This window comes from Tenrec ecaudatus, chromosome 16, assembly GCF_050624435.1.
Source record: "Tenrec ecaudatus isolate mTenEca1 chromosome 16, mTenEca1.hap1, whole genome shotgun sequence".
Classification (NCBI taxonomy): domain Eukaryota; kingdom Metazoa; phylum Chordata; class Mammalia; order Afrosoricida; family Tenrecidae; genus Tenrec; species Tenrec ecaudatus.
The window spans coordinates 85016802-85041548 of NC_134545.1; the positions used below are offsets into that span (position 1 = coordinate 85016802).

Sequence of the window (24747 nt, forward strand, 5' to 3'; positions counted from 1 at the left end):
GGCTCCTCAAGAGAGAGATGAGGCTGTCTGCTCCAGTAAAGACTTACAGCCTCAGAAGCCCAGTATAGGATCCTATGAGTCAGAATCGGCTGGAAGATAGTGGGTTCGGGGGTTGTATTTCCTTTCACTACTACTTAATTCTCAAAAGAGTTATTCAGACAGATTCACAAATACTAATCACCCCAATATTGTAGGTAAAAAGACCAGACATTTCAACAAAATCGGCAGCTATTAAAACACCAGCCACTGGGGGAGGGAGGAAACAAATGAGGAGCTGATGCCAAGGGCTCAAGTAGAAAGAAAATGTTTTTTGGGGGGAAAAAAAAAAGATGGCAACATATGTAAAGATGTGTTTGACAAAATGGATATACGTATGGATTGTGATAAGATAAAATTAAATTTTATCTGATAAAATTAAAATTAAAAAACAAAAATGCCAGCCACTGGGGGAGGGAGGGTAAAAAGGGGAGCTGATACCAAGGACCCGAGTAGAAAGAAAATGTTTTTAAAAGGATGATGGCAACACATATACAAATGTGCTTGACACAATGGATGTATGGATAGTTATAAGAGCTGTAAGAGCCCCCAATAAAGTTATTTATTAAACTGTTTAAAGTTGTTTTTAAAAAAATTAACAAAACAGAAAAAATATTTTTAAAATAGCAGCCCCAACAAAAGCAACCTTGAGTGCTTGTAGCACGAGCAGACAAAACACACGATTGGAAACATCATCACACCTGGGGACTAGAGCGCTGATGGAAGCGCAGTAAGAGTAAGCTGGCATAGAGTTTTCGGCTCCTTACAGTAAGGAGCCCTGGTGGCATAGTGGTTCTGCATTAAGCTGACTGCAAGGTCAGCAGTTTGAAACCACCAGTCATTCCTTGGGAGAAAGCTGGGACTTGCTACTTTGGTAAAGAGTGATAGTCTCAGACCCTCACAGAGGCAGTCCTTCTGTGTCCTTTAGGGCTGCCATCAGTCGGCATCCACTAGCTGGCTTAGGAAAAATGTTTTTGTTGTTATAACTAACGAGAGTGGTATTTTAATAAAAACAATAAATTCCTGCAGAAACAGCACAAAAAGCTTCTAGACAATCATGTTGGTGTCACTCCCTCTGACAGAGCCCCCCAGCCCCCAATCTGTTCCACAAACCCAGAGCTCCCTAGTAATACCACTGCCTGAAGAGACGCAACATGTGCACAACTTGGATGGCGTTCGCTAGGCATCTCTAAACAATGACAAGACCAGCTACCCAGAATGTCGGTGAAGATCTAGAGCTTTAGGGGCTGGGCATGGAGTCAGGACTGGAATGAAGAGATGTGGTGACCGGCTCAGGAGTTGGCTGACCTTGAGATGAGTGGCCAGCTAGAGAGCTGCCGGTCCTCTGCCCAGGCAATACCAAGTGCTTATCTTCCTGAAAAACTATCACTGGAATGCACCCAAACCAAAGCCAGCTCGCCAACTGTGGTGGCCATGTGGTGTGATGAAGCTGGACTGCCCCACTGCTGTCTCAGTGGGGTTTCTATACCAAAAGCAGGCACGAGGAATAAAGACTTGACCATGTAATTCTGAAAATTAGCCAGCGGAAACCATGGATTACGACATAATACTGTCAGGTCGTGCTGGAAGATGAATCCCCTAATTTGGATGCCTTCAAAATACCCAGTGGGTCCTGACGATGGCGTGAGACCAGGCAAACGTGCCTTCCGTTGCACTAAGGGTTGAGTCTGGGCCTAACAATGATGTAGTACCTCTTCGCTCTTCTTGTTCCCCACCCAAGTTTTTTTCGCCAGTTTTGGGCAAGAGGGCATGTCTCCTAAGCGTCTGCCCTCTCCCAAGAAACCCAACCGACTTACAGAGACCTTGAATAGGGTTTCCGAGACTGTACAAATAGCCGCCTCTTTCTCCTGCGGAGCCACTGAGGGGTTTGATCCGCCAACCTTGAGGTGGGCTGCCCAATGCCTAACCCACAGCACCACCAGAGCTCACTCTCTTTCATGAAGAGGTCGGAGATGTTAACAACCTGACAAGCTAAAGAACCCCTGAAAACTCACACCCAGGTTATAGAGACGCGCCCATGGCTGGCATTAGTCACTGGTGCCCTACGGGAAGCTCCCTCGCTAAGATACCCAAGGGACTGGCGTGCGCCGGCAGGTGGGGGCCCCAGTGGCTCCTAGACACGCGGCCAAGAGCTGATTGCAGGGGGAGCTGGCGGAGGGCGCAGAGCCGTTGTTCCGCTGCGGGCTCGGCCCCTGGAAGTCAGGGGGCGGGCCTTCGAGAACCCCACCCCCCCACTCCATTCCCTGGGGGGCAAGCCGCGGCTCCCCTGCCTGGTGGCTGGGGGACCGGGAAGAGACGCTGCCATGGGGAGGGGTACCCGCCGCTGTGGCTTCCCCCGTTTCCAGCCCAACTTCCCTGCGCCCACTCATTGGCGGGGTCCCCGCGCCCCGGCCGGGTCTTCTCCCTCCTCCAGAGGCCGGCTCGGAGCTCGTGCGAGGCGGCGAGGTGCCGGGCAGAGGCCCAGCGGAGGAAGAGAGGGAAGGCAGAGAGGGGCGGGGGAGCGAGGAGCTCGCGGCAGAGGGAACAGCAGATTGCGCCGAGCCAATGGCAACGGCAGGACGAGGTGGCACCAAATTCCCTTCGGCCAATGACGCGCCAGAGTTTACAGAGGCATCATTAGCATTTCCCCAGAGGCGGCGGCAGTGGTGTCTGAGCATCCCGGTGACCCGGCCCCGGCCCCCTGCACGCCTCGCCAGCCCTCCCGCACCTCCACGCGGGGCAGCCTCGGCCCGCAGGCCCTGCGCACTTTGCCCCTTGTTGGCAGCGAATAAAAGGAGTGTGAGGAAATACGGGACACAGTCATCCACCGCCAGCTCCAGCCTTTAAATCCCCAGCTCCGGGAGCTCCCGGCACCGCAGCTCCAGCGGGGACACCGATCTCGTGTGCCCGGTGCCGAGCAAGGGCTCCGAGCGCAGCGCCGGCGCCGCACGCCCCACGCCGAAGTCCATCTGGTGTTCCCGCGGCTCCGGACTCCGCTCCGCCGGCTCACCCCTGGGAAAGTGACCGCAGTCTCCCAGAGCCAAGATGCCTGCCCACTTGCTGCAAGAGGAGGTGAGCTTCCAGGCGGCGGGCGCTGCTCAGATTTCTTGGGGGCTGCTTGGTGGGGCGACACAGAGAGAGAGTGGAGAGCTCCGGGCAAGCCTGGCCAGCTCTTGCGAATTGAACTTTTGTTCAATTCCTTGGGAATGTGGATTGTAATCTGGGGACTTGGATTCCCCAACTTTTTGTTTCGTACGTTCTGAAAATGAGCAATCCAGTCCCATTAGTTCTCTGGGAATGTCGATGAATGTCTGCGGGGGCTTCCATTGTGCGTGTAGACTAGGGGGCCTCCCTGCCCCTGCCCCTGTATTGCCCCAGTTACACCTAGAGATCGCACTCTCCCCCTTCTCCCACCCTCACCCCACCCCCAAGTTCCAGTTCCTGGTAACTTTCCTTTCTTCCATCCCCGGGTAGACCCCGCCCACAATTCACCTGAGCCTTCTGCGCAGGGTCCCTGTGGGGTGCTCCCCCCTTCCCCCCACGGCGATTCACCAGTTAAGCCGCCCCTGCCCGCGTCCACGTGTCCGCTCTGAAGTCTCTCCTCCTTCCTTTCCAGATGTCTGGTTCCTACACCACCACCACCACCATCACTGCGCCCTCCTCCAGAATGCTGCCGAACGGAGGAGGCAAGTTGGAGAAGACGCTCCTACATTTGGAAGAAGAAATCCGCCCGGAGATGAAAGATGATATCTATGATCCCAGCTACAAGGATAAGGAGGGTCCGCGGCCCAAGACGGTGTATGTCTGGAGGAACATCATCCTGATGTTTATGCTGCATTTGGGAGCCGTGTATGGGGTTACCCTGCTTCCTACCTGCAAGTTCTACACCTGGCTCTGGGGTAAGCAGAAGCCTTTGTCCTCCTTCTGACATCGCATCAAGCCACCGGTGGGGTTTTCCCTGTCATTGGGGCTTGGGCCCCCGGAGGACGGGACCCAGTGGTGTCATTTAATTGCGGGGGGGGAGGGGGGGTGTCCTTGAACAGGAGTGTTGGGGAGGGTACCCTGAGACCACAGCCGACTGGGAATAGATCGGTGCAGGGTAGAAAGACGAAGCTTTCTACTCCCCCCTCACCCCACCCCCCAAGAGTTAGTCTCAAAAACCCCACAGGGCAGTTCTAATCTGCCTTGTAGGGTTGCCATGAGTCACAGTCGACTCAATGGCAATGAGGTTTGGGTTGGGTGCGCAGCCCTAAAAGGTGCTCTTCATTTTTGAGTCCCCTGGGTGGCCACCTGTCCTAGCGCCATCAGCCACAGTAGCCAAGATCCCTCTGTGATGAGGCTGAGGGCGCCATGCATCTAGTGGAAGAGCTGGGTCATGCCTCTCTCCTGGAGTCATGGAGCACTCACTGTCTTGGGGCCCATTACCTTCAAACTCCAGCGATCCCTGGCCCCTACTCTCCCTCCTAGTCAGGGGGAGTCAGGTCAGACCAGAAAAGGGAGCCCTGAGCACTCCACACCCTGAGGCCTCCGCCACCGGAGAAGGCAGCAGTTCCTGGAGTGTGTCGTGGAACAGCTACCCAGTCCTGGGTACACACGTGTACTTCACAGGTATCTTATCTGCCATCAGACGCCTGAGAAGGCAGCTCCCAAGACCCAGGGCCCCCTACTCTTTTCCCTTCTTTCTAAGGAGCCTGGGTGACACGATTGGGTAAGCGTTGGATGGCTAACCACAAAGCTGGTGGTTCAGACCCACCAGCCACTTGCTGGGCAAAAGATGAGACTGTACAGATTTACCAAGTCGCAGAAACCCTGCATCGGGTGGCTGTGAGTCAGAAGGGACACGATCGCGCTGGATGACCTGGTTTTTTATTTGTTCTTCCTCCTTTCTCTGCAACGGGAGCCAGAGTGCCCTGTCCAGAAAACACTCTCTGGGTTTCCAGAACTGCCTCGGGCTTGCTGGCAGCTGCGCTCCTGGAGGGTGGTTGGACTTGATTCGTAGGCCAAGTTCTCGCTTTTTTCTCTCTTGGTGATGGGATCCAGTCACTGGAACCCTGCTCGCCCACAGAGCATGGGTGACATGCCATTCAACTTTGGAGAAAGCCCGTGCAGAGCCTCGGGTTGTTTTTTTCGAGGTACAAAATGGGCTGGTGGAACTACTTTTGTCTTAGGAAGGTAGTGTTCTTTTGGTCCCAGGTGCGTCATTGCTGAGCAAGTGCAGGTCAGGTAGGGGGAATCAGGAAGGGCTCTTAGTGTGGGGAGCGGTGGGGACCTGTTCTCTGGGATAAGGTTTCCCCAAAGGGAGACTGGACTCCTCACTCCACCCCTTGTCCCCAAGGAAAGCATCTTCCCTCCGAGGTTGTGACTTCTAAACCCTGTCCAGATGGAGGACTCAGCTGTCTCTGTTGGCCTCAGGGTGTGCAGGGCTATTGGACTGCCCACCTTGGTCCTTAACTTGGGCTACTAGAGCAGGGCCAGAACCTGTCCCAAAGCCAGGGCTCGTCCCCACTGCCTTTTGAGTGTCCTACCTCTGCGTGTGAACTGTGCGTTGGTTAGCGATGTGGCACATAAGAGGCTGGCTGGGGCTTTCACTGGGCCTTAGTTCCAGCCATGGAGCTGAGCTTTGGCCAACAGTGCTTCCTCCTCTCCCAGGGCCTTTTGGTAGGTGAGTTAGCTGGTGTGATGATCATTTTGTGAGGATTCCAGAATCCCTCTGTCTTGAGGAACAAGAGGAAGGGGTGAAGGGTCCTGTTTTCTCTTCGCATCCACAGAAGAGAGGAGTTTGGCTTCCTTTACCTTGTCTTGTTTTATCTGAGTGTTACGTAAAAGCTGAGATTTTACATAACCATCAATAAGAAAGACTCCATCTCCGGTTGATTGAAGCCCTTCTGTTTGCTAGACAAGGAGGCCTGCTTGCAGTCAGGTAGGCATTGGACTATTAACTACAAGCTTGGTGGTTCAAACCCACCAGCCACTCCATGAAAGAAACACGAGGCTGTCTGGTCCCACAAAGATTTATAGCCTTAGAAAGCCTATTTAGGGCCATTATGAGTTAGAATGAACTTGACAGCAGTGAGTGTGGTTAGCTGGTTATTGTGAAAGTGCCCTGGTAGTGCAGAGGTTGAGCCTTGGGGCTGCTCCACAGGAGAAGATAGGCACGGCAGAGTGTTCCTATAAAGATTTACCCCCTTGGATTCTGTGAGGCTACCCTAAGCTCCAACCAGTCTTATAGGGTCACCCTAAGTCAGAACTGATGCTAAAAATGGGTTTGGTTTGGGGGTATTTGTTGGTGTTAATAGGAAAAAAGCACACAATTGCCAGGAGAAGCTATAGCTTCCTGATCTGAGGACAAGCGTCGCCTGGGGCCAAGGGAATATGGATCCAACTCACTGGGAGAGCCTCTGGCCTTGTGAGCCCCTTCTTCCTTAGCGGGAACAGGATGGGTTGGAGGAAGGCAGCCTCAGGGAGAGAAGAGGGGTGCTGCAGAAGCTGGTGTTTGTGGCTTGAAAAGGACACAGGACAACTTGTTACAATGTGTGGTGTCTCCAACTGCAACTAATGTCTGTGGTCACTGAGAGCCCATTGTTTCTAGCTGTTTCCCTAGGCATGAAACGCTGTCCGTAGTCACTACTATTAATCTCGCCTGCTTTACCAAGGCCTCTGGCCCTGCCTTGGCAATCTACTGAGAGGCGGATAGGCGCTCCAGCAGCCCACTCCACAGCTGGAACGTCCTCCAGGCACCCCCGAGCCTCCAAGAAGGGGAAGCTGGATGGAGCTGGTGTGCCCCACTGAGAGCTTCAAGCAGCCTACACCAGGAATATGAATTGCTTGTTGACAGAAAACTTAATTTCAAGCCAGGGCTCCATTTTTAATGGCCACATGACTGTAGATGAAGCATTTAACCTTTCTAAGCACCAATTTCTTCAACTACAAAGCGAATTAATCCCACTTGTCCCATTTAAGCTACTCAATGCATTTGAGAATATGAACATTCTTGGTTAAACTATGACATGTACACGGCTGATTGCCCCCCTTCCCTTCTGTATCAGTTGATATATAGACAGCCTGAGCCCCTGGAGTGACAGAGCTCTGGTGCACCTACCAAGCACCCATAATGCCTAGCCTCAAATAGTTAGGTGCTCTGGTGGCCTAGTGGGTTATGAGTTGGGCTGCTAACCAGGTCAGCAGTTCAAAGCCACCAGTCACGCCTTTAAAGAAAGATGAGACTTTCTACTCCCGTGAAGCGTTACCATCTTGGGTGGGGCGTGGGGTGCAGTTTCTAAAACCCACAGGAGCCGTTCTATACTGTCCTCCAGGGTGACTGTGCGTCAACCCCACAGCAGTGGAGTGGTGGTGTTTTCTTGGCCCAGCAGAGAGCCTCCAGTGACCCTCTGATTGTTCAAACCATACTGGCTGTTGACATTCTAATGTCACCCTTCCTCACGGCTTCTAATCGCTGAAGGAGTTGTAGCTTATGGTTGTCAAAACCTTGGAGGTTAGTGGAAGGTAAAAGGAGCTGGGACAGGCACCCATTCTCTCCCTTGCCTTCTGAAGTTCCTGGGACTCCATCCCGGTCTGAGAGGTGGGCAGGGGGAGGAGGAGTGATGGTAGCTTTCATCGGTAACGCTCTAAAGCCTGAGAGACCAGGACACCCCTAGAGGCAAAGCCTTCACCCAAAGCCTAAAGAAAGGTACATGCTACCAGAATAGCCTATCATGGCCTATCCCAGATGGCACCACAACACCCCCCTCCCTCTTCTCCTGGCAGTGTTGTTCTACTACGTGGTCAGTGCCTTGGGCATAACAGCCGGAGCACATCGTCTGTGGAGTCATCGGACTTACAAAGCGCGGCTGCCCCTGCGGGTCTTCTTGATCATTGCCAACACCATGGCTTTCCAGGTAAGAAGCATGTTTGGCTTGCATTTTTTGTTCTCTCTGTTGATGAGCTCCTGGGGGGTAGGGGGAGGGCTGCTGCCCATCGACATTCTGAGCACTTGGCATCGATGACGTCATTCGACTGCTCAATAACCCTAGGAGGCAGATGTTATCAATATCATCCTCATTGTACAGATAAGGAAGCGGAGTCACCCAGAGGTCGTGTGGCCTGTGTTGGGCATCTAGGTTGGCTGAGTCAGGTGTTGAAGTTTGTTGGGGCAGAAAGTTCCGGAACAGAGAGAGAATGAAGGGCGATGGGGGAAGGGGATTCTCTGAAGACAATGATCGAGTGGTAGCCCTGGACCAAGGACAGCATGTGGTGTGGGCCTTAGCTTGGAACAAGAGATCAGAAGAAGGCGATCCAAGCAGCCCCACAGCTGCGCGGTAATATTCTGCAGCACCTGAAGGCTCCTGCGGGGGCCCTGGTGGCGTAACGGACCACAGCTGGGCTGCTAACGCCCGGGAAAGAAGAGGCTTCCCACTCAAATCCTGACACTCCCCAGGGTCGGCCGGCGCTCCTCTATCCTATAGGGATCTAACTCAATCTAATCTACCCGCCAAATAGCCTCCAAGAAACAGCCAGCCCGGTTCACGTGCTTCTCCCCTTTCCATACTAAGCTGATGGGGGAGGGGGTGGGGGGCAGGTAGTACAGGAAATAATATCCCGGCTCCCTCCTTTGGAGTCCAGACTCGTGGCCAGTTGATGAGGTTGGGCTGTGGACCATAGCGATCTTCTTTTCCGCCCTTCCCTTCCAGAATGATGTGTTTGAATGGGCCCGAGACCACCGTGTCCACCACAAGTTTTCTGAAACAGATGCCGATCCTCACAATTCCCGGCGTGGCTTTTTCTTCTCCCACGTGGGTTGGCTGCTTGTGCGCAAGCACCCAGCGGTCAAAGAAAAGGGCGCGCTGCTGGATTTATCTGACCTAAAAGCTGAGAAGCTGGTGATGTTCCAGAGGAGGTGAGTGAAGTGGTGATAGAGCTTTGGGGATAATAGCCTGGAGTTCCTGGTCTTGGGGGCGGGCGGGGGCGGGGTGTTGTATCTGTGTGTGAAGAGACTCTCCTGGGACTTATAAAACATGCTGAGACATTTTACTGGGCTTGCAGGTGCAAAAATCACCATTGAAAACTCCTGTTATAGGCTATAGAGGGATGAGGAGATAGACCAAGTAACTGAAGAACCACATCCACAGTAGAATACATTCTGTCCCAGGAGGGGCACAACGTGTGGGGAGGGAGATCACACAGGGAAGAACATCAGCAAAGGGCTTATAAGGGAGGGCTTAGCCCTGGGCTAAGTTTGGTAGGTGGGGAGGATTTTGATCGTTGGGGGTCTGTACAGGGTCAGGCAGTTCACGCACAGACATGACTGAGCTAAAGCGTCAAGGATGTTCTGGGGACCGAGAGCCCTTCTGCTTGAAGTGCAGAGTGTGGTACTGAAAGAAGACTGGCGAGTCTCCGAGCAGAGCAGAGTTGATTCCATAGGCAATTGGAAACCGTGGTGCGGTGTGTGACCTAGTCAAAGATGCGCCTTAGAAAGATCGCTGTGGGACGGACGGATGAAGCTGTGGGGCCGACGAAAGGCAGGGAGGAGCCTGAGTGAGGAGGCTGTACACTCGCAGTTATGAGGCTCCACGCGAGGGACAAAGTGGCAGGAAGGAAAAGAAGCTAGCAGGACCTAAAAGGTAGAAACGCTGTGAAAGAGGCCCGATGAGCAAGAGGAAGGAGCCCGAAGGCGGAACGGAGAACTGGCTTGGGAAAGAGAGCTCCGTTGATTAGTTTTTCAATTGGACCTCACCTATTTGACCAATGCATCGTACTGTTGTGCTGGGAAGGGAAGGGGGAAAAGCAAGCCATGGATTTAGAGCCTAGAAGAGGGACATTCCAATCCCTGCTCCACCGGTTCCTAGAAAGCCACTCAAGCCCTCCTTGGGACTTCATTTACAAAACGTCACAATAACACGACAGTCTCCAAAGGTTCCCCACCGTTTCCCTTCTGCTGGGTTTGCCATGTTGTACCCATGTGGGAGGAAGGAGATGGTGGCCCAGCCCCACGGTGGCGGGAATCCACGTAGCTGTGCAGGTCTTCTCTCCAAGGACTTTGTGTTCTCTCTCCACACAGATACTACAAACCCAGCATCCTCTTCATGTGCTTCATCTTTCCTACCTTCGTGCCGTGGTACTTCTGGGGTGAAACCTACCTACACAGTTTGTTTGTTGCCACTCTGATGCGATACGCCTTGGTGCTCAATGCCACCTGGCTGGTGAACAGTGCCGCTCACCTCTACGGCTATCGCCCTTATGACAAGAACATCGGGCCCCGAGAGAATCTCCTGGTTTCCCTGGGAGCTGTGGGTAAGTCAGCGGCCAGATCTAGTGGTCTGTTGATTTAGAATATCAGGTTCAGAGTAGATAAACCAGATGAGCCTGTTAGCTGTGACTTCTGTGTGTTTCCGTTTTACGACTGTAAAGCTGCCCTGTTGCATCAGCTCCCAACTCCTACCCAGGCGCAGTGGAAGGAAACGCTGTGTTTACCTGCGTACTCTCCCATGCAGGTGGGACTTTGTGGGTCCATTTCTGAAGCCAGTGTATCAGCAAAGTCTTCAGTCATAAGGAAGGGAGGTGGAGAACAACGTCTTTGGTTCCAGGTTCCAAAGCCAAACTCCTACTGCTGAGTGTGTCTGCGTCTCTTTTGGAGTTTACCACTCTCCAGTCGTCTGTGTGACAGGGACCGCACAAATGGAGCGATAGGAACATCCGGCTGGCCAGCCGGCCTTGTGCTTCAGATTTAAACGTGTAAAGACATGTAGAATAAATAATTAGGTTAGGCCAATAAATCTTTTTTTATCTCCTCAATCTATCTGGGCAAGTCAGGACCTCGGTGTTCACAGTTGCCAGCACAAAGAGCATCCGGGGAACTGATGTTGGCATTTACTGACCGCCACAGGGGATCATCTCTCCTGCTTTGCCTCTCTGTACTTTGATGCTCCTGCCAGTCCCAGTTGCCGAGTCTAAGGCAACAGGCCTCTCTCTTTTTTCCTATTACTCTCACCAACTTGATTTAAGTATATTGGCTAAGGCTTCGTTCACTATCCTTAAGCAGGCCGACGGGCTCTTCTTCCTGGTCAATGAGCAGTGATACTGGTCATCCAGTATTCCCAACGCTACCACCCTGCTCCGCCCGTGGATGCACACCATGGCCTCTCTCTCTCTCTCTGCCACACACACACACACCACTCTCTCTCTCTCTCTCTCTTTCTCTCTTTTATTAAAGTCTTCAAAAAATCTTCCTTTATTCTCAACCCTAACCATCTCTATTCTCTTACCAAAAGGCATTTTTTTCCTTGCTATTACTTGTGGCAGAGTGGTTACCTGTTGGGCTGCTAACCCCAAGGTCAACAGCTTGAAACCGCTCGCTGCTCCAAGGGAGAAAGAAGAGGCTGTCTACTCTCCTAGACTCTTTAGAACCGGGGTAGTTCTCACCTGCTCTGTAGATTTACTGTGAGTCGGGCGGTGGTGAGTGAGATGACCTTGAGGGGAAGATTGGCCCGGTGTTGCCAGCGAGTCCCCAGTGAACTTTTCAAGCCTTCTCTCTCTATAACCACCAGTTGTTGGGAGAGCTTGCCAATGTCTTACTTGGTGTCGGTTATCATTCAAGTCTCCATACCTGCTGTCCTGGTAACTGCTCTCTTCCCTTATCACCTCACCCTTTGTTCCCCTCCAGCTCTGTTTTCTGACATGCTTATCTTTTTTCCTTCTTGAGTTACTTTCCCCACAGTCACAGGCTGTCCGGTCTGCCAGAGCTGACCTCCCCCCTCAAGCCGTAGGCTGTTTCTTGCTGCTCCACTTGGAAAGTCTTATTCTAGCATCTTCTGCACCCCACCCCTTTTCTTTGTTTCGCTTATCTCTGTGTGCCTCCGTTAAACCTGATAAGTCCTCCTTAGTACAGAGCCTAGCTGCAAAACCACTATGCGCGTTACTAATGCTCTCTCAGTAGCCTGGTGGCGGAGTGGTTACAGGTAGCGCCAAAATCCTCTAGGTCTCCAGTTGGAAGCCACCACCAGTCCCTCCGCAGGAAAAAGATGGGGCTTTCTACGCCCTTAGAGTTACAGTCTAGGAGCCTTTAGAGGCAATTCTACCTTGTCCCACAGGGTCCCTATGAGTCGGCATTGGCTTGATGGCAGCGGGTTCTTTTGTTTTAGCACTTTGGCCTGTCTTCCTGCTCTGTTCACACCGGATAGCCAAATGCCACCCAATGCCAAGTCCACTGCCATTGAGTTGATTCTGACTCACCTTGGCCCTATAAGACAGAGTGGAACTACCTCATAGGGTTTCCCAGGCTCTAAGAAGTCTTTACCAAGCAGACTCTACATCTTTCTCCCACAGAGCAGCTGGTGGGTTCAAACCACGGACCTTACCAAGTGCTTTAACCATTGCACCCCAGGGGTGCTTCTGTCAGATGTCATAAAAGGAATATATGAGGGGGTATCTCCCCCCAAAAAAACTGGATAAAAGCTCCACTGGGCAGAGCTTTCGTCGTACGCATTTTCCTGCTAGGCGAGCATCAAGAAGCTCACTCTTAGTGCACCCAGTGGTGTCAGCCGGGAAGGTTCTCTTTGGTCACAGTGAATTTTTTGGTAAAGGCAGTTTCACTTGTGATGGCTGACTTAAGAGAACAGCGCGTGCCTGTGAAATTTTGTTTCCTGCTCGGGAAACCTGCCCCGAGATTGTTGTGATGTGGAACACAGCTTACAAGGACAGCGATATGGGGGAAACCTCAAGTGTACCAGTGGTTTTCTCATTTCAAAAAGGTGAAATGTTTGTTGATGAAAAATCTAGTTCTGGACTTCTCAGCTTCCTGAACAGGCAGACCTAGTCGTGCATCCCGTCAGGTCAGGTGTGAATCAAGCTTTCTAGTTAGAGGTTCGGAAAAGATAGTGTAGCCGTGTGTGACGAAAAGGGCCTGACTTGTGACAATACACCCGCTCACGCAGCCATCTCAGTGGCCAGTTTGGGGCAAACAACAGCCTATCTGTCTTGCCCCTCGTACCTTACCCACGTGACCTCACTCCCTGCGACTTCTTTTTGTTTGCGCAAATGAAGAGGGTGACATGAAAGGACAGTGATTTGATAGAAGAGGTGAAGGGAAAAAACGAGGGAGGTGCTGTCAGCCATCCAAACAGATGAGATTGAAAAGTGTTTCCAGGGATAGAGACGCAGAATTGGCAAATATATTAAGTGTAATGGAATGTACTTTGAAGGTGATAAGGTTGTTTTTTAAAAATTAAAAACATAGCTTTGACCAGAAAATTCTGTGATGTCCTGAGGGGTGGGCAGGGGGTTCATTACTTTGCAGGCATTTCTTTGGCGTGTTTGATAATTAATATCATTACTACTCCACCTGAGGTACTTTCATCCTCAAAGGGCCCAACAAGCACTTATTTCGCTATTCTTTTTTTCTCAGTCTGTGATCAAAGAGGTCGGTATTATTGAATTTGGTTCAGAAAGAAAAGTCTTGCTGAGGCTGGAGAACTCTCTAAGAATCCTCTCACAGAAAGGAGCTTGAATCCGGGGTTTCTTTGATTTCCTCCACCCAGGAAGGTGGGGCTGCGCCCCCCAGCAGTTTGTGGACTCCCCGAGGGAGAGGGAAGTTAGCCGCTTTTGACTCTTCCTGCAGAGAGCTTCGGCATTATCAGCATGGTGTACTCCTCGGAGTCAATGTTCTAAAGATTAGAAACCATGACGGTGGAACAAGCTCTGACTTGGTGCTGTTGCCCCTGTTGTGCGGTGACACAAGAACAGGGGGGAGAGGTGTGCTCCTTTGCTTACATTTGTGAGAACCAGGAAATGGTTTTCCCTGTAGCACTCTCTCCCCTCTCCACCAGAACACATGGAATTCTCCATTCTAAAAACCCATTCACAACAAGGGCAGCTTCCTTCTAGGCCAGTGGTTCTCAACCTTCCTCAGGCCGCAACCCTTGAATACAGTTCCTCATGTTGTGGGGAGCCCCAAACATAAAATGATTTTCGTTGCTATCATAACTGTCATTTTGCTACTGTGATGAATCATCATATACATATCTGATAGGCAGGATCTATTTTCATTGTTACAAATTGAACAGAATGAAAGCATAGTGATTCATCACAAAAACAGCATGTCATTACATACTGTGAAATATTTCTCTCTAATGACAAATGAATGAAATTTTGTCTTGAAGCATGGTGTAGCGTGGGTAACAGTCTTCACGCCTGTACTCATATGTGGCCAGACCCGCCTGGAGACGGATAGAGGAGCGGTGTCTCAGTTCCTAAGACCATCAGAAATATATGTTTTTCGATGGTTTTAGGCCGATGCCTGTGAAATGGTCATTCTAGGGTCCCACCACCACCACCACCAAAGGGGTCACAACCCACAGGCTGAGAACCACTGCTCTAGCACTTGAGAGAAACCCCCAGTCCCTGTCCTGCCACGCCTCTTCCCAAACATTCTCTGGATGCAAACAAGTAAATCTAATGGGTTTGGGGCTGACGGAGTTGGAGTCGCTCCTTCATTCGACAGCAGGGAGCTGCTCCTAGGTTTGAGGAACGGGGCCAGGGGTCCGTGTGCCAGCGTCACTGAGCTCTCCATGGTTTCGTTCCAGGTGAGGGTTTCCATAACTACCACCACTCCTTCCCCTACGACTACTCCACCAGTGAGTACCGCTGGCACGTCAACTTTACCACCTTCTTCATCGACTGCATGGCTGCCCTGGGGCTGGCTTATGACCGGAAGAAAGTGTCCAAGGCCACCATCCTGGCCAAGATTAAGAGAACTGGAGATGGAAGCTACAAGAGTGGCTGAGTTTGGGGGTCTCCTTGTGTTCGTTTTCCAAAAGCCGGCGGGGCAGAGGTTTAATGTTCTGTTTATTAACTACTGAATCATGCTAACAGGATGCAAAAGATGACACGTTAACCCATTCCAATACAGTATTCTTTTTAAAAATGCAAAGTATTGAAAGCCAACAACTCTGCCTTGAAGATGCTTAAGCCGATACTCCTTTCCCCCCCCCCCCTCCTCTCTCTCTGGCTTGTTCCTAATACCTTCCTTTCCTGTCTCCCTCTTTGCCTTCCAGGCAAGCAGCTGGTCAAGCTTTGAAACCTCCACTTTCCAAAGCTCTGACCACCTTTCTATAGTGTAACACTAGTGGCCTTTGCCCCAGATAACTCTCTTTCCTTGAGCTGTCAGGGTGGTTGGCTCAAGCTAGGGGGGGGAAATAAGATTTTTGACATACGGCTTTTCCAAGCAGGCGGGTCAGGGGAGAAAGGTCGCATGTATCGTCTGGCTAAAGGATGGGGATGTGGTGGGAAACCAGGCAAGGAGAAGCTCCTGCCACGCCCAGGCCCACAGCCACCTGCCTGCCACACACACCTGCGTCCTTTCTCTCCCGACCCTTGAGTAGGACAGACCACGGAGCTGGGCAACGCGAGAACACAAACATTTCACACAATTCAAAGGCTCCATGTGGTTTAGGCTGCGGATAAAGAAGCAGCATTTAGCTGGTAGTTAGATGTAGTCCCTGCTGGGGAAGGATTCCCCCCTCCCCTCCCCACCCCACCCCCTTTAGCCTCCTAGGTTTCTTGTTTCAGCTAATGGAGGTGGATGTTTCCAGAATTGGTGAGTTGATCTGCCTGGGCTCATAGACATCTTTCATCTTCAGAATGTTGATCAGCACCCCTCAGAGGTCTCCGATGTCTACAGCCTTGCCTGCTAGCCAGAGCGGGGCAGAGGCCCGGATTTAGGAGGTAGAGTTAGGTCAGATAGACACGGTCACTTTGCTGGGAGCACTCGAAGGTTCTCTACAAGAGGGATGCTTGTCTACTCTCCCATCACTGCTGGACAGGAGCTGGAGGGTGTGAGGGCAAGTCCTTCTGAAGAGAGAACCTTGCAAAGGGAGACCTCAGCACACCTGGAGAAGGCTGGGTGTCTGGGATCGTGGGTCCTGATGAGAAAGGTGGACTTCTCCCAGTGTGGGCGCCAGCCCCCAAGCCCCTTCCTCTGTTCACAGCTAGCCTAGAGGACAGAAGAGCCTGGGGCGGGCCAGGCCACAGTGAGAGGAGAGGCAGGAATCCCCCTGGTTCTTGATTTCCGGCTTCTGCCTTTCGGGTCCGGTTCCCTCCCCGCTGCTCTGGCAGCCTCCTTTGGGTGCGTCCAGAGGCAGTGGGGGCTGGCTGTCTCCGCAGCTGCCTCTCCTGCAGTCAGCAATGCTCAGGGTCTCCCAGGATGGACAGTGAGTAAGGACCGCACTGCTACTTTCATTTGGCCACCAGTGCCTCCGCCTCCCACCTCTGTTCCTCTGCCCTACTGACAGTTCACAACAGGGCTGGCAACCCTACTAGAAACTTCCCTGGCTCAGAGAGGCGCTCTCTCCAGAGGCCAAGCCATGCCAAATGCTCAGGCATGCCAGTTGAGGCAATCTGTTTGCTTTCAGTCTCCTGTGTCTGGGTCAGAACCAGAGAGCATGCTGGGCAGCCCCTCCTGCTCAGCAAGCCGGCACGCTCGGGGTTCGTGCTCCCAGCTCACAGGGCAGTGCTTATTGGAGGAGGGAGCTAGTCCTTGCTGTGATAGGCTCCCTTCTTCCCTGGCACGGACCGGACCGGGTGTTATGACAGTGCTTTTGCTGAGGCTTGGGATTGGAGACATCGGGAAACTAGCCTACCAGACTCTTTTGAGCAAAACAGCCTCCCCCACATCACAGCCCTGGGTGGACAAGAGCATAGAAGTTGAGCCAAGCCATCCGTGCTTTGCGACCCTGGGACACTCCTGTCCCTGTACCTCAGTGGGAATGGTTTTGGACTCCATTGAGGGTGCGGTGGCAGGACACCAAATAATCTACCAGCTGTTGTGCTCCAGTGGCGGAAAGGAAGACAGCCTTTCCTCGGGGGTGACTGAGTAAATCAGAGGTGACAGGAATGAGCCTGCACTATCGGCCTCCTCTTTGGGGCTGTTGTCTGAAAAGAAAAGCATTGAATGGAGACCTCTGTCCTTAGATCTGCTGAGCTGTGCAGACCAACCCTTGGAAAACCATTGGGCAGCTTTCTTTCTGCAGGTCATCAGTGTGTGCTTTGCAACAGAAGCATGATAACCAGCGCTCGCAGCCAAATCGTGTTCCATGGATCTGACCCATCCCTTGACCCCTGTGTATGTTTGGGGGGTGGGGTATCAGGAATCCTTTTCAAGATTCTAAAAGCTCAATTCAAGTGACACATTAATGATTCAAAAACTCCTATCTGTCCAAGAGTCTGCATTTCTCACTGTCCTTGCTTTCTGGGTGCGCTGACAACTTATTTGGGTGCCTTACATCTTTTCTAATCAGTGTTGCATAAGAGCCTCCCTCCCCCACCCTGTTCCCTCTGGGGGTCCTTTGCATCTGAGAGCCCACGGCAGTGGCCGGAGGGAAAGGGAACCTGCCTAGATGGGGGAAAAGAAAAGAATTTTTTTTTTTTTTCAGGACAGCTTTCAGCAGGATTTCCTTCTGCGCTTCATTGTGGAAACTTAGAGCGGTTGTATTGAGCGTCCACATTTGAGGGAGGGTGGAATTGATTTGAATGTATTTTGATTTATCATTTTTTTAGATTAAAAGATGGCCGTAGCATTGAAAATTGATTCTTCCCCCTCCACCCTTCCTTTCCCTTGGTTTGCTAAGTATCCCGAGTGTATTCTGTCAGTGTAACTCTGAATGGGTCCACGTGAGAGGTTGAAGACAGCAATGTGGCAATGTTACGCTGGTGGATCAGGCCTGGACCTCTCCTACCACTGTGCCACTGACTTGCTATATGACCCTAGGCAAGTCACTTAACTACAATGTGCCTCAGTTTTCCTTCTGTTAAAATGGGGGTAATAATACTGACCTACCTCAAAGGACAGTTTTGAGGAGTGACGAACGCTTTTCATAAAGCATTTTGGGATCTTTTAGCAGAGGAATTCTCTTAAGTCCTGAGTAGTTTTATAACCGCTATCTCCACCGTGAACTTGGTGTGTCCGTGTCCTGAACAGTGTCCTTAATCTCTGGTTCTCGCCAAGAGATTGATTGGAGTCCATTGGCTCAGTGGTGGATGACTAGCAGACAAAGCTTGAGAGTGGCATAAACTCGTTGCCATGGAAACATCGCCAGGATACCTACCCTTTCCTTGACCGGGTGGGATTTTCCCCCTTTTTATGTGGGATAGTAGTTATTTGTGACCTGAGGAGGTTTGGAATAATTTCTATTAATATCAACTCTGAAGCTAGTTGTACTGATCTGAGATTGTGTTTGTTCATAATAAAAGTGGAGTGAATCTGGCTGCACTGTGTTGGGAGATTTTTTTCAAAGAGGGGGTGCGGGCGATGGGGTGGTGGGGTTGTGATTCAAAACCCTCTGCGTCTCCATTCTCAAGTACACTATCCACGACCTGTACCTTTAAGAGTAAAAAAAAGGTCCAAGCTATGTCTGTTGACTCATACCCCAGTAACCTGCCCTTCCCGGGCTAAGGGTAACTTTCGGTTAAATTCTGGGCCTCAGCTGCAGGAAGCCAGGAGACGCCAACTCCTGAATCAATCACATTCACACCAGCTGGCACCACCGCCCTGGGGAAATGCCCGGGCTGTCATGAGCTCACGGACCCAAGATAGCAACATCAAGCGCTGGAGAAGTGCTCTCTGGGAAAGCAGTTGCTCTTAATCTGGGACCGGGCAATCCAGTTCATTCACGGAAATGTTGCCTCGAGGGGATAAAATGGTGCCTTGAAAATGCTGGCGCTCCACCGTCGGAAAGGGAAATAGAAAATCCAAGGAAAGGTTTCCTAGAGTAGAGACTTCGCGGCCCCTCAGCAAAGTGGAAAAACCTTGTTTGCTTTTGCTGCTTCATCCGAGCCCTTGAGTAGAAAAGGGGCAGATTTCCGTGGGCGGGGGACCCGCACACCCAAGGATGGGTCCCTCGGACCAAAAGCTGGACTTCAGAGGTTACCCGAACCAGCTCTGCCGATCGACCTCCTGAGCCCAGGTCCTCCTCCCCTGGGTACCAACAGCAGGACTCGCTCAGAATAATGCCCACCTCGCCATTCTATTTCCCCACAAACCTTTTGAAGCCCCCTTTTACACCCCCTGAAGCGGTGCTGGACCTGAGCAGCTGAGCTTGATGGACGACATCTTCCTCATCAATTAACATTGGGCTTTCCACTGAACCTCTTTCCCTCTTTATTTTGCTGAAAATACTTAAGCCAGGGCTGGATGCCCCAATAAGCAAAGTCAGCAGGCACTGTCTTGTGCTCACTTACTAGCCTGTGTTGAACAGTTTCACATGGTTTCCACCACCATTAGTATGTGGGCTAAATGGATGGGAGAGAGGAAATGAGTTTACCTACAAGGATGAGTTTTAAAGGTTGCTCCAAAACTCCCACCTCCTTGCCATCGAGTCGGTGCTGACTCGTAGCAACCCTACAGGACAGCCTAGAACTGCCCCTGTGGGTTTCTGAGACGAGCTCTTTCTGGGAATAGAAAGCCCCGTTCTCCCTCAGAGCAGCTGGTGGCTTCCACCTGGCCAGGTTAGCAGTCCAATGTGTAACCACAGTACCACCAGGGCTCCACTAAGAGCGGATGGGGGGTGGGGAGAAGATGAACTGGTTTTGACCTGTTTTGTATGGGAGGGTAGAAAGTAGTCAGGGTGTAAGAATTCAGACTGAACCATTAGCACAACTCAACCAATTGGCATCATGTAGTTCACCAAGTGCATGTTCTCCATTCTAGTGAACCAAGAGTAGGGTCTCCAGGGGCCTCTGAAGATACAACCCTTGGTCTCTTCTCATCCGGAGCAAAAGAATCAGAAGGTAGTCTAAATCCCAGAGACTGCAGGTTGATTGACTACACAAGCCAGGGCTTCATCCATCTTGAAACCGAAAGAACAGAAGACGCCAAGCTTTCACTCCACCCTTCATACCTGGGTCCCAGGAGATGGTCCTGGATCAAGTGGGAGAAAAACAGGACAAACTCTTCAAAAGAGAAGGCAGCCATGTAAGACAGGAACCCAAACAAGCTGACCACTTAGAGAATGAAAACTGTAACCAAATTGTCAAATGAGAACCTAACTTTCGCTGGAAAAAAAAAATGTAACTATTAGAAAAAAGTTAAGCCAATAATAAAGAGCATCGAAGCAAGATTCATGAGGTTCTATGTGTAACAATTCCCCCTCCACCCAGAAGACCAAGATAACCCCCAAAAAAACCCACTGCCAGCTCGATGGCAGCCTCTTCTTTCTCCCTCAGGGGGCCGGGTGGTTTTGAACTATCAACCATGTGGATAGCAGTTCACTTACATGACTGTGCTACCCAGGCCCCTTCTGAAGACCAAGAGACCTTAAAAATGTCTATCAGGACACTTAAGCATGCATGCATAAATAAATAAGAAATACAAGGCATCTAGATGGGAAAGTTAGGTGTAAAACTACCTCCATTTGATGACATGGTCTTTTATAGAGAGCAGTGTTCTAACGTTCCTAATGCCATGACCCTTTCATACAGTTCCTCATGACCCCCAACCATACCATTATTTTTGTTGTTATTCATCACTGCCCTTTGCTACTATTTTTTTTCTCATTTGCTACTATTATGAATCCGGTGAACCCTGGGAAAGGGTTGTTTGACCCACAAAGGGGTCATGACCCACAGGTTGAGACCGCTGAAATAGAAAATCATAGAGTACACACAGAGTGCGCGCACACACACACACACACATACACACACAAACTATTAGAGTGAATGATTTCATAAGGTTGCAGGATACAGGAATACAGATCAATATACAACAATCAATTATACGTCTATACACTCTATCAACTAGAAAAAGTAAGAGAACAATTTATAACAGTATCAAAAACATTCCAGAATATATTTAACACAAGTGCATGAAACTTGTACACTGAAAACTACAGACCATTGTCAATAGAAAGTAAAAACTTAATTAAATGGAAAGAAATCCTGTGTTCATGGATCAGAAGGCTTAATATCGCTATCTTGGCAACAATTCCAAAATGATTTACAGAGTCAATGAATTCCCTCTCACAGTGCTGCCTTTCAAAAAATAACAAAACCACGAATGACAAACTGATCATAAAATTCATAAGGAAATGGAAAGAACTCGGAAGAGCCACAACAACCATGTAAAAGAACCAAGTTGGAAGACTGATTTTAAAATTACACCAGAGAACGAGTACTCAAAACAACATGGCATACACATAGATAGGTTTCAGTGGAATAGAATTGAGAGGAGAAAAATAAGAGGAGTATGGTCTATTGATTTTCAACACAAGTCAGTGGCGGAAAGAACAGTGTGTTAAGCAAATGGCTAACTCAAGCAGATATCCTGTGAAGTTGACCTACGGTACTCCTTTTACCATATGGATCAGCTAAATCTGTTCAAACTTGAAGCCAGTGCTTCGAAACTTTAGGGGAGAGAGGGGGAGGGGAAAAGGAAAATGAGCTGATCCCAGGAACCCAAGCAGAAAGCGAGTTTGGAGAATGATGAGGGCAACGAATGTATTAGGGTGCTTTACACAATTGATGTACGTGTGGATTGTGATAAGAGTTGTATGAGCGCCAATAAAATGATTTTAAAAACTATAAAATGTTTAGGGAAAAAAAGAAAAGATGCAAATATTCCTGGTTATGTTTGAATCAACTGTTGCAGCCAACATAATAACTGAGGATGGTGCAGAACTTTTGGTCTGTTGTACATAGGTCACTGTGAGAAGGTCGAACAACAAATAACAACAAAACTATTTGTGATCTTGGTTTAGGCAGTGGTTCCTTAGATAACCCATAAAGACAAGCCACAAATGAAAGAGGATGAACTTTGATGCGCCAAAGGCTATTATCAAGAGAGTGAAAAGCCAACCCACAGAATGGGGAGACAATACTGTAACAATCATAACTAAGAGGGGACCAGCATCCAGAATATGAAAATAATTCCTACAATTCACTAAAAGACAACCTAACTGAAAAGTGGGCAAAGAATTTGAAAACACTTCGTCAAAGAAGATACATAAATGGCCACTCAGTGCACACAACGATACTTCACATCACTAGCCAGCAGAGAAATTCAAATCAGAACCACAATGGATTGTCACTTTTTACACTGGGAGGACTGTATTTTATTTTTACTATTCTTTTTTTTAAATTAATAAATCATTTTATTGGGGCTCATACAGCTCTTATCACAATCTGTACATACATCAGTTAAGCAATGCACCCTTATACATTCGTTGCCCTCCTCATTCTCATAATTCACCTTCCACTTGGGTTCCTGGAATCAGCTCGGTTTCCCTTTTTTTTCTCCCTCCCCCTCCCTCCCTGCTCCCCGCTTCCCCCTGGTCCCTTGATAGTTTATAAATAATTATTATATCTTATCTTACACTCCCCGGCGTCTCCCCTCACCCATCTCCCTGTGTTTTCAGATCCCCACTGCACCGCTGTGCATCCTCTGATATAACAGGTCCGCAAGATAGAATTGGGGTCATGATAACTGGGGGGGGGCTGTATTTAAAAAGACAATAACTAATGTTGAAGAAGAGGTAGAGAAGGTGGAAGGGAGTACCTTGCTGGTCGGGATGTAGAAAGAAGGGTGTGGTCACTTTGGAAATCCATTAGCAGTGTTCTTCAAAAAGGTAGGCACAGAGTTACTAGAGTTGGTGCTGTAGAGTGGCTTTCGGCTCATAGCAGCCCTGCGGATGACAGGGAAGCTCTGCCCAGTCCTGAGGCGTCCTCACAAGGCTTCCTATGCTGGAACCCATCGTTGCAGCCACTGGGTCAGTCCATCTGGTTGAAGGCCTTCCCCTTTCTCTCACTGACCTTCTACCAAGCCCAGGGCCCTTCTCCAGGGACTGATCCTGGCTAATAACATGTCCAAAGTACATGAGACAAAGTCTCACCCCCTTTGCCTCTTAGGAGTACCTGGCTGAACTTCTTCCAAGACAGATTTGTTCTTCCGTATGCCAGCCTATCCACGTATGACCCATACAATAGCAGTATTACCTAGTATACATTATAATGAGAAGCCTTGGTGGTTAATAGTTGAGCACTAGGCTGCTAATCAAAAGGTCAGCGATTTGAAGCTAGCCCAGAGAAAAAGATGGCTAGCTACTCCCATGAAGAATATAGCATAGGAAATGCCATGCGGCAGCTCTGTCCTATAGATCCACTAAGAGTTGGCATTGACTCAACAGCACGCAACGTACTAAAATAGCCCAAAACAGAAACAACCCAAATTTCCATCAACAGATGGCTAGAGATACACAAAATGTGGTGTGTCCCAGGGGGTCTAGGACAGATGAACCCCTCAGGACCAGCGGTGAGAGTGGCGACACTGGGAGGGAAGGGGGTGTAGAAAGGGGGAACCGATCTCGGGGATCTATCTACATGTAACCTCCTCTCTGGGGCATGGGCAACAGGAAAGTGGGTGAGGGGAGACCCCAGGCAGTGTAAGATAGGATAGAGTAATAATTTATAAGTTTTAAGGGTTTGTGAGGGAGGGGGAAGTGGGGAGGGAGTGGGAGGTAAAAAAGGAAAATGAGCTGATTCCAGGAACCCAAGTGGAAGGCAAATTTTGAGAATGATGAGGGCAACGAATGTATAAGGGTGCTTTACTCAATTGATGTATATATGGATTGTGATAAGAGTTGTATGAGCCCCAATAAAATGATTTATTAAAAATGTGGTTTGTCCATACAGCGAAATATTATTCCACCGTTAAAAAAACAGAAGAAAGCACTGGTACCTGCTGTAACGTGAACCTTGAAAATAGTACTACGCTTCCTAAAAGAAGCCAGACCCCAAAGAGCACAGTGTCCGCCTCATGTATATGAAATGTGCCGAATAAGCAGTCACACAGGCAGAAAGCTGATCCCTGATTATCAGGGGCGAGGGACACAGGCAATGGTCATGGGACTTACAGGGAAGAAGGTGATGACCATGTTCTAAAACTGGATTGTGATCAGGGTTGTACAACTTGTGACTATACTCAAAACCACCCAACACACACTTTTCAAAGGATGTGTTTTATAGTATGTGAATCATCTCTCAATCCAAAATACGCGAGAGGGAACTATCCCCCATTTTCATGCTTGTGGCTGAGATTCAAATTCAAAAACATAATCAGAGAAAGCACCTCCTTCTGCTCCCAATTCTACAGTGACACGGTTTCTCTTCTCAAACTAGGGAGCGAAGACACTGGCCATATGAGAAAAGGTCGCTGCGAATCTAGGATGCTCTACCCAATGACTTGGGAAACTCCAGATACTTTGTTCTACATTAGTCAATGGGGCTTAGGCCACTGAACAGGAGCCCGGGTGGGGTAGTGGTTACGTGTTGGGCTGCTAACTGCAAAGTCAACAGTTCAAAAGCTCTAGCGGCTCTGTGGGAGAGAGACGAGACTTTCCACACCTGTAAAGGGTTGCAGGCTCAGAAAGCTGCGTTCTACTCTGTCCTATAAGGTAGCTATGAGTCAGCATCGACTCAATGGCAGTGAATTTGGGTGAGTTGAGGCCCCTGCACCAACCGTCTCCCTTCCTTTTGATGGTGAAATCCAAATGCTGAGTTCGGAAGACTTGTAGGTGAGATGCAAATAATAACAACAATATTTCCTACAGCCAAGCCCTTTCCTGAGCGTTTTCCAGAACATCATTCTTCCTCATGGGAAGATGGCGCTATTATTATCCCAATTGTACTATGAGGTAACAGCTCTGAGAGAAAGTGTGAGAGAATGAGTAATGGGGT

At 49.9% G+C, this 24747-nt stretch overlaps 2 protein-coding genes across 2 annotated transcripts in view; one reads left to right on the plus strand and one right to left on the minus strand.

Moving 5' to 3' along the window:
• PKD2L1 (polycystin 2 like 1, transient receptor potential cation channel) overlaps nucleotides 1-3005 on the minus strand; it is a 77241-nt gene extending 74236 nt beyond the window's left edge. Inside the window, exons 1-3 of the mRNA XM_075533455.1 lie at nucleotides 2911-3005; nucleotides 2765-2810; nucleotides 2409-2565 (exon numbers count right to left, since the gene is read on the minus strand). Of these exons, the coding sequence (XP_075389570.1) occupies nucleotides 2409-2565; nucleotides 2765-2810; nucleotides 2911-3005 (298 nt within the window). The remainder of the gene's footprint in view (nucleotides 1-2408; nucleotides 2566-2764; nucleotides 2811-2910) is intronic.
• On the plus strand, nucleotides 2681-18286 carry SCD (stearoyl-CoA desaturase). Its single transcript, XM_075534836.1, has 6 exons — nucleotides 2681-3108; nucleotides 3653-3935; nucleotides 7801-7931; nucleotides 8724-8929; nucleotides 10091-10323; nucleotides 14610-18286. Exons 1-6 carry the CDS (start codon nucleotides 3082-3084, stop codon nucleotides 14807-14809), a joined length of 1080 nt encoding a protein of 359 aa, XP_075390951.1. The 5' UTR covers nucleotides 2681-3081; the 3' UTR covers nucleotides 14810-18286.
• Nucleotides 18287-24747: the final 6461 nt, after the last annotated feature.

Bases quoted from the DNA above. Each gene is read 5' to 3' on its own strand.
- SCD (XM_075534836.1), top strand. From the start codon at position 3,082: ATGCCTGCCCACTTGCTGCAAGAGGAG. The intron at 3,936-7,800 runs GTAAGCAGAAGC...TTCTCCTGGCAG, and splicing joins GTTCTACACCTGGCTCTGGG to TGTTGTTCTACTACGTGGTC. The intron at 7,932-8,723 runs GTAAGAAGCATG...CTTCCCTTCCAG, and splicing joins CCAACACCATGGCTTTCCAG to AATGATGTGTTTGAATGGGC.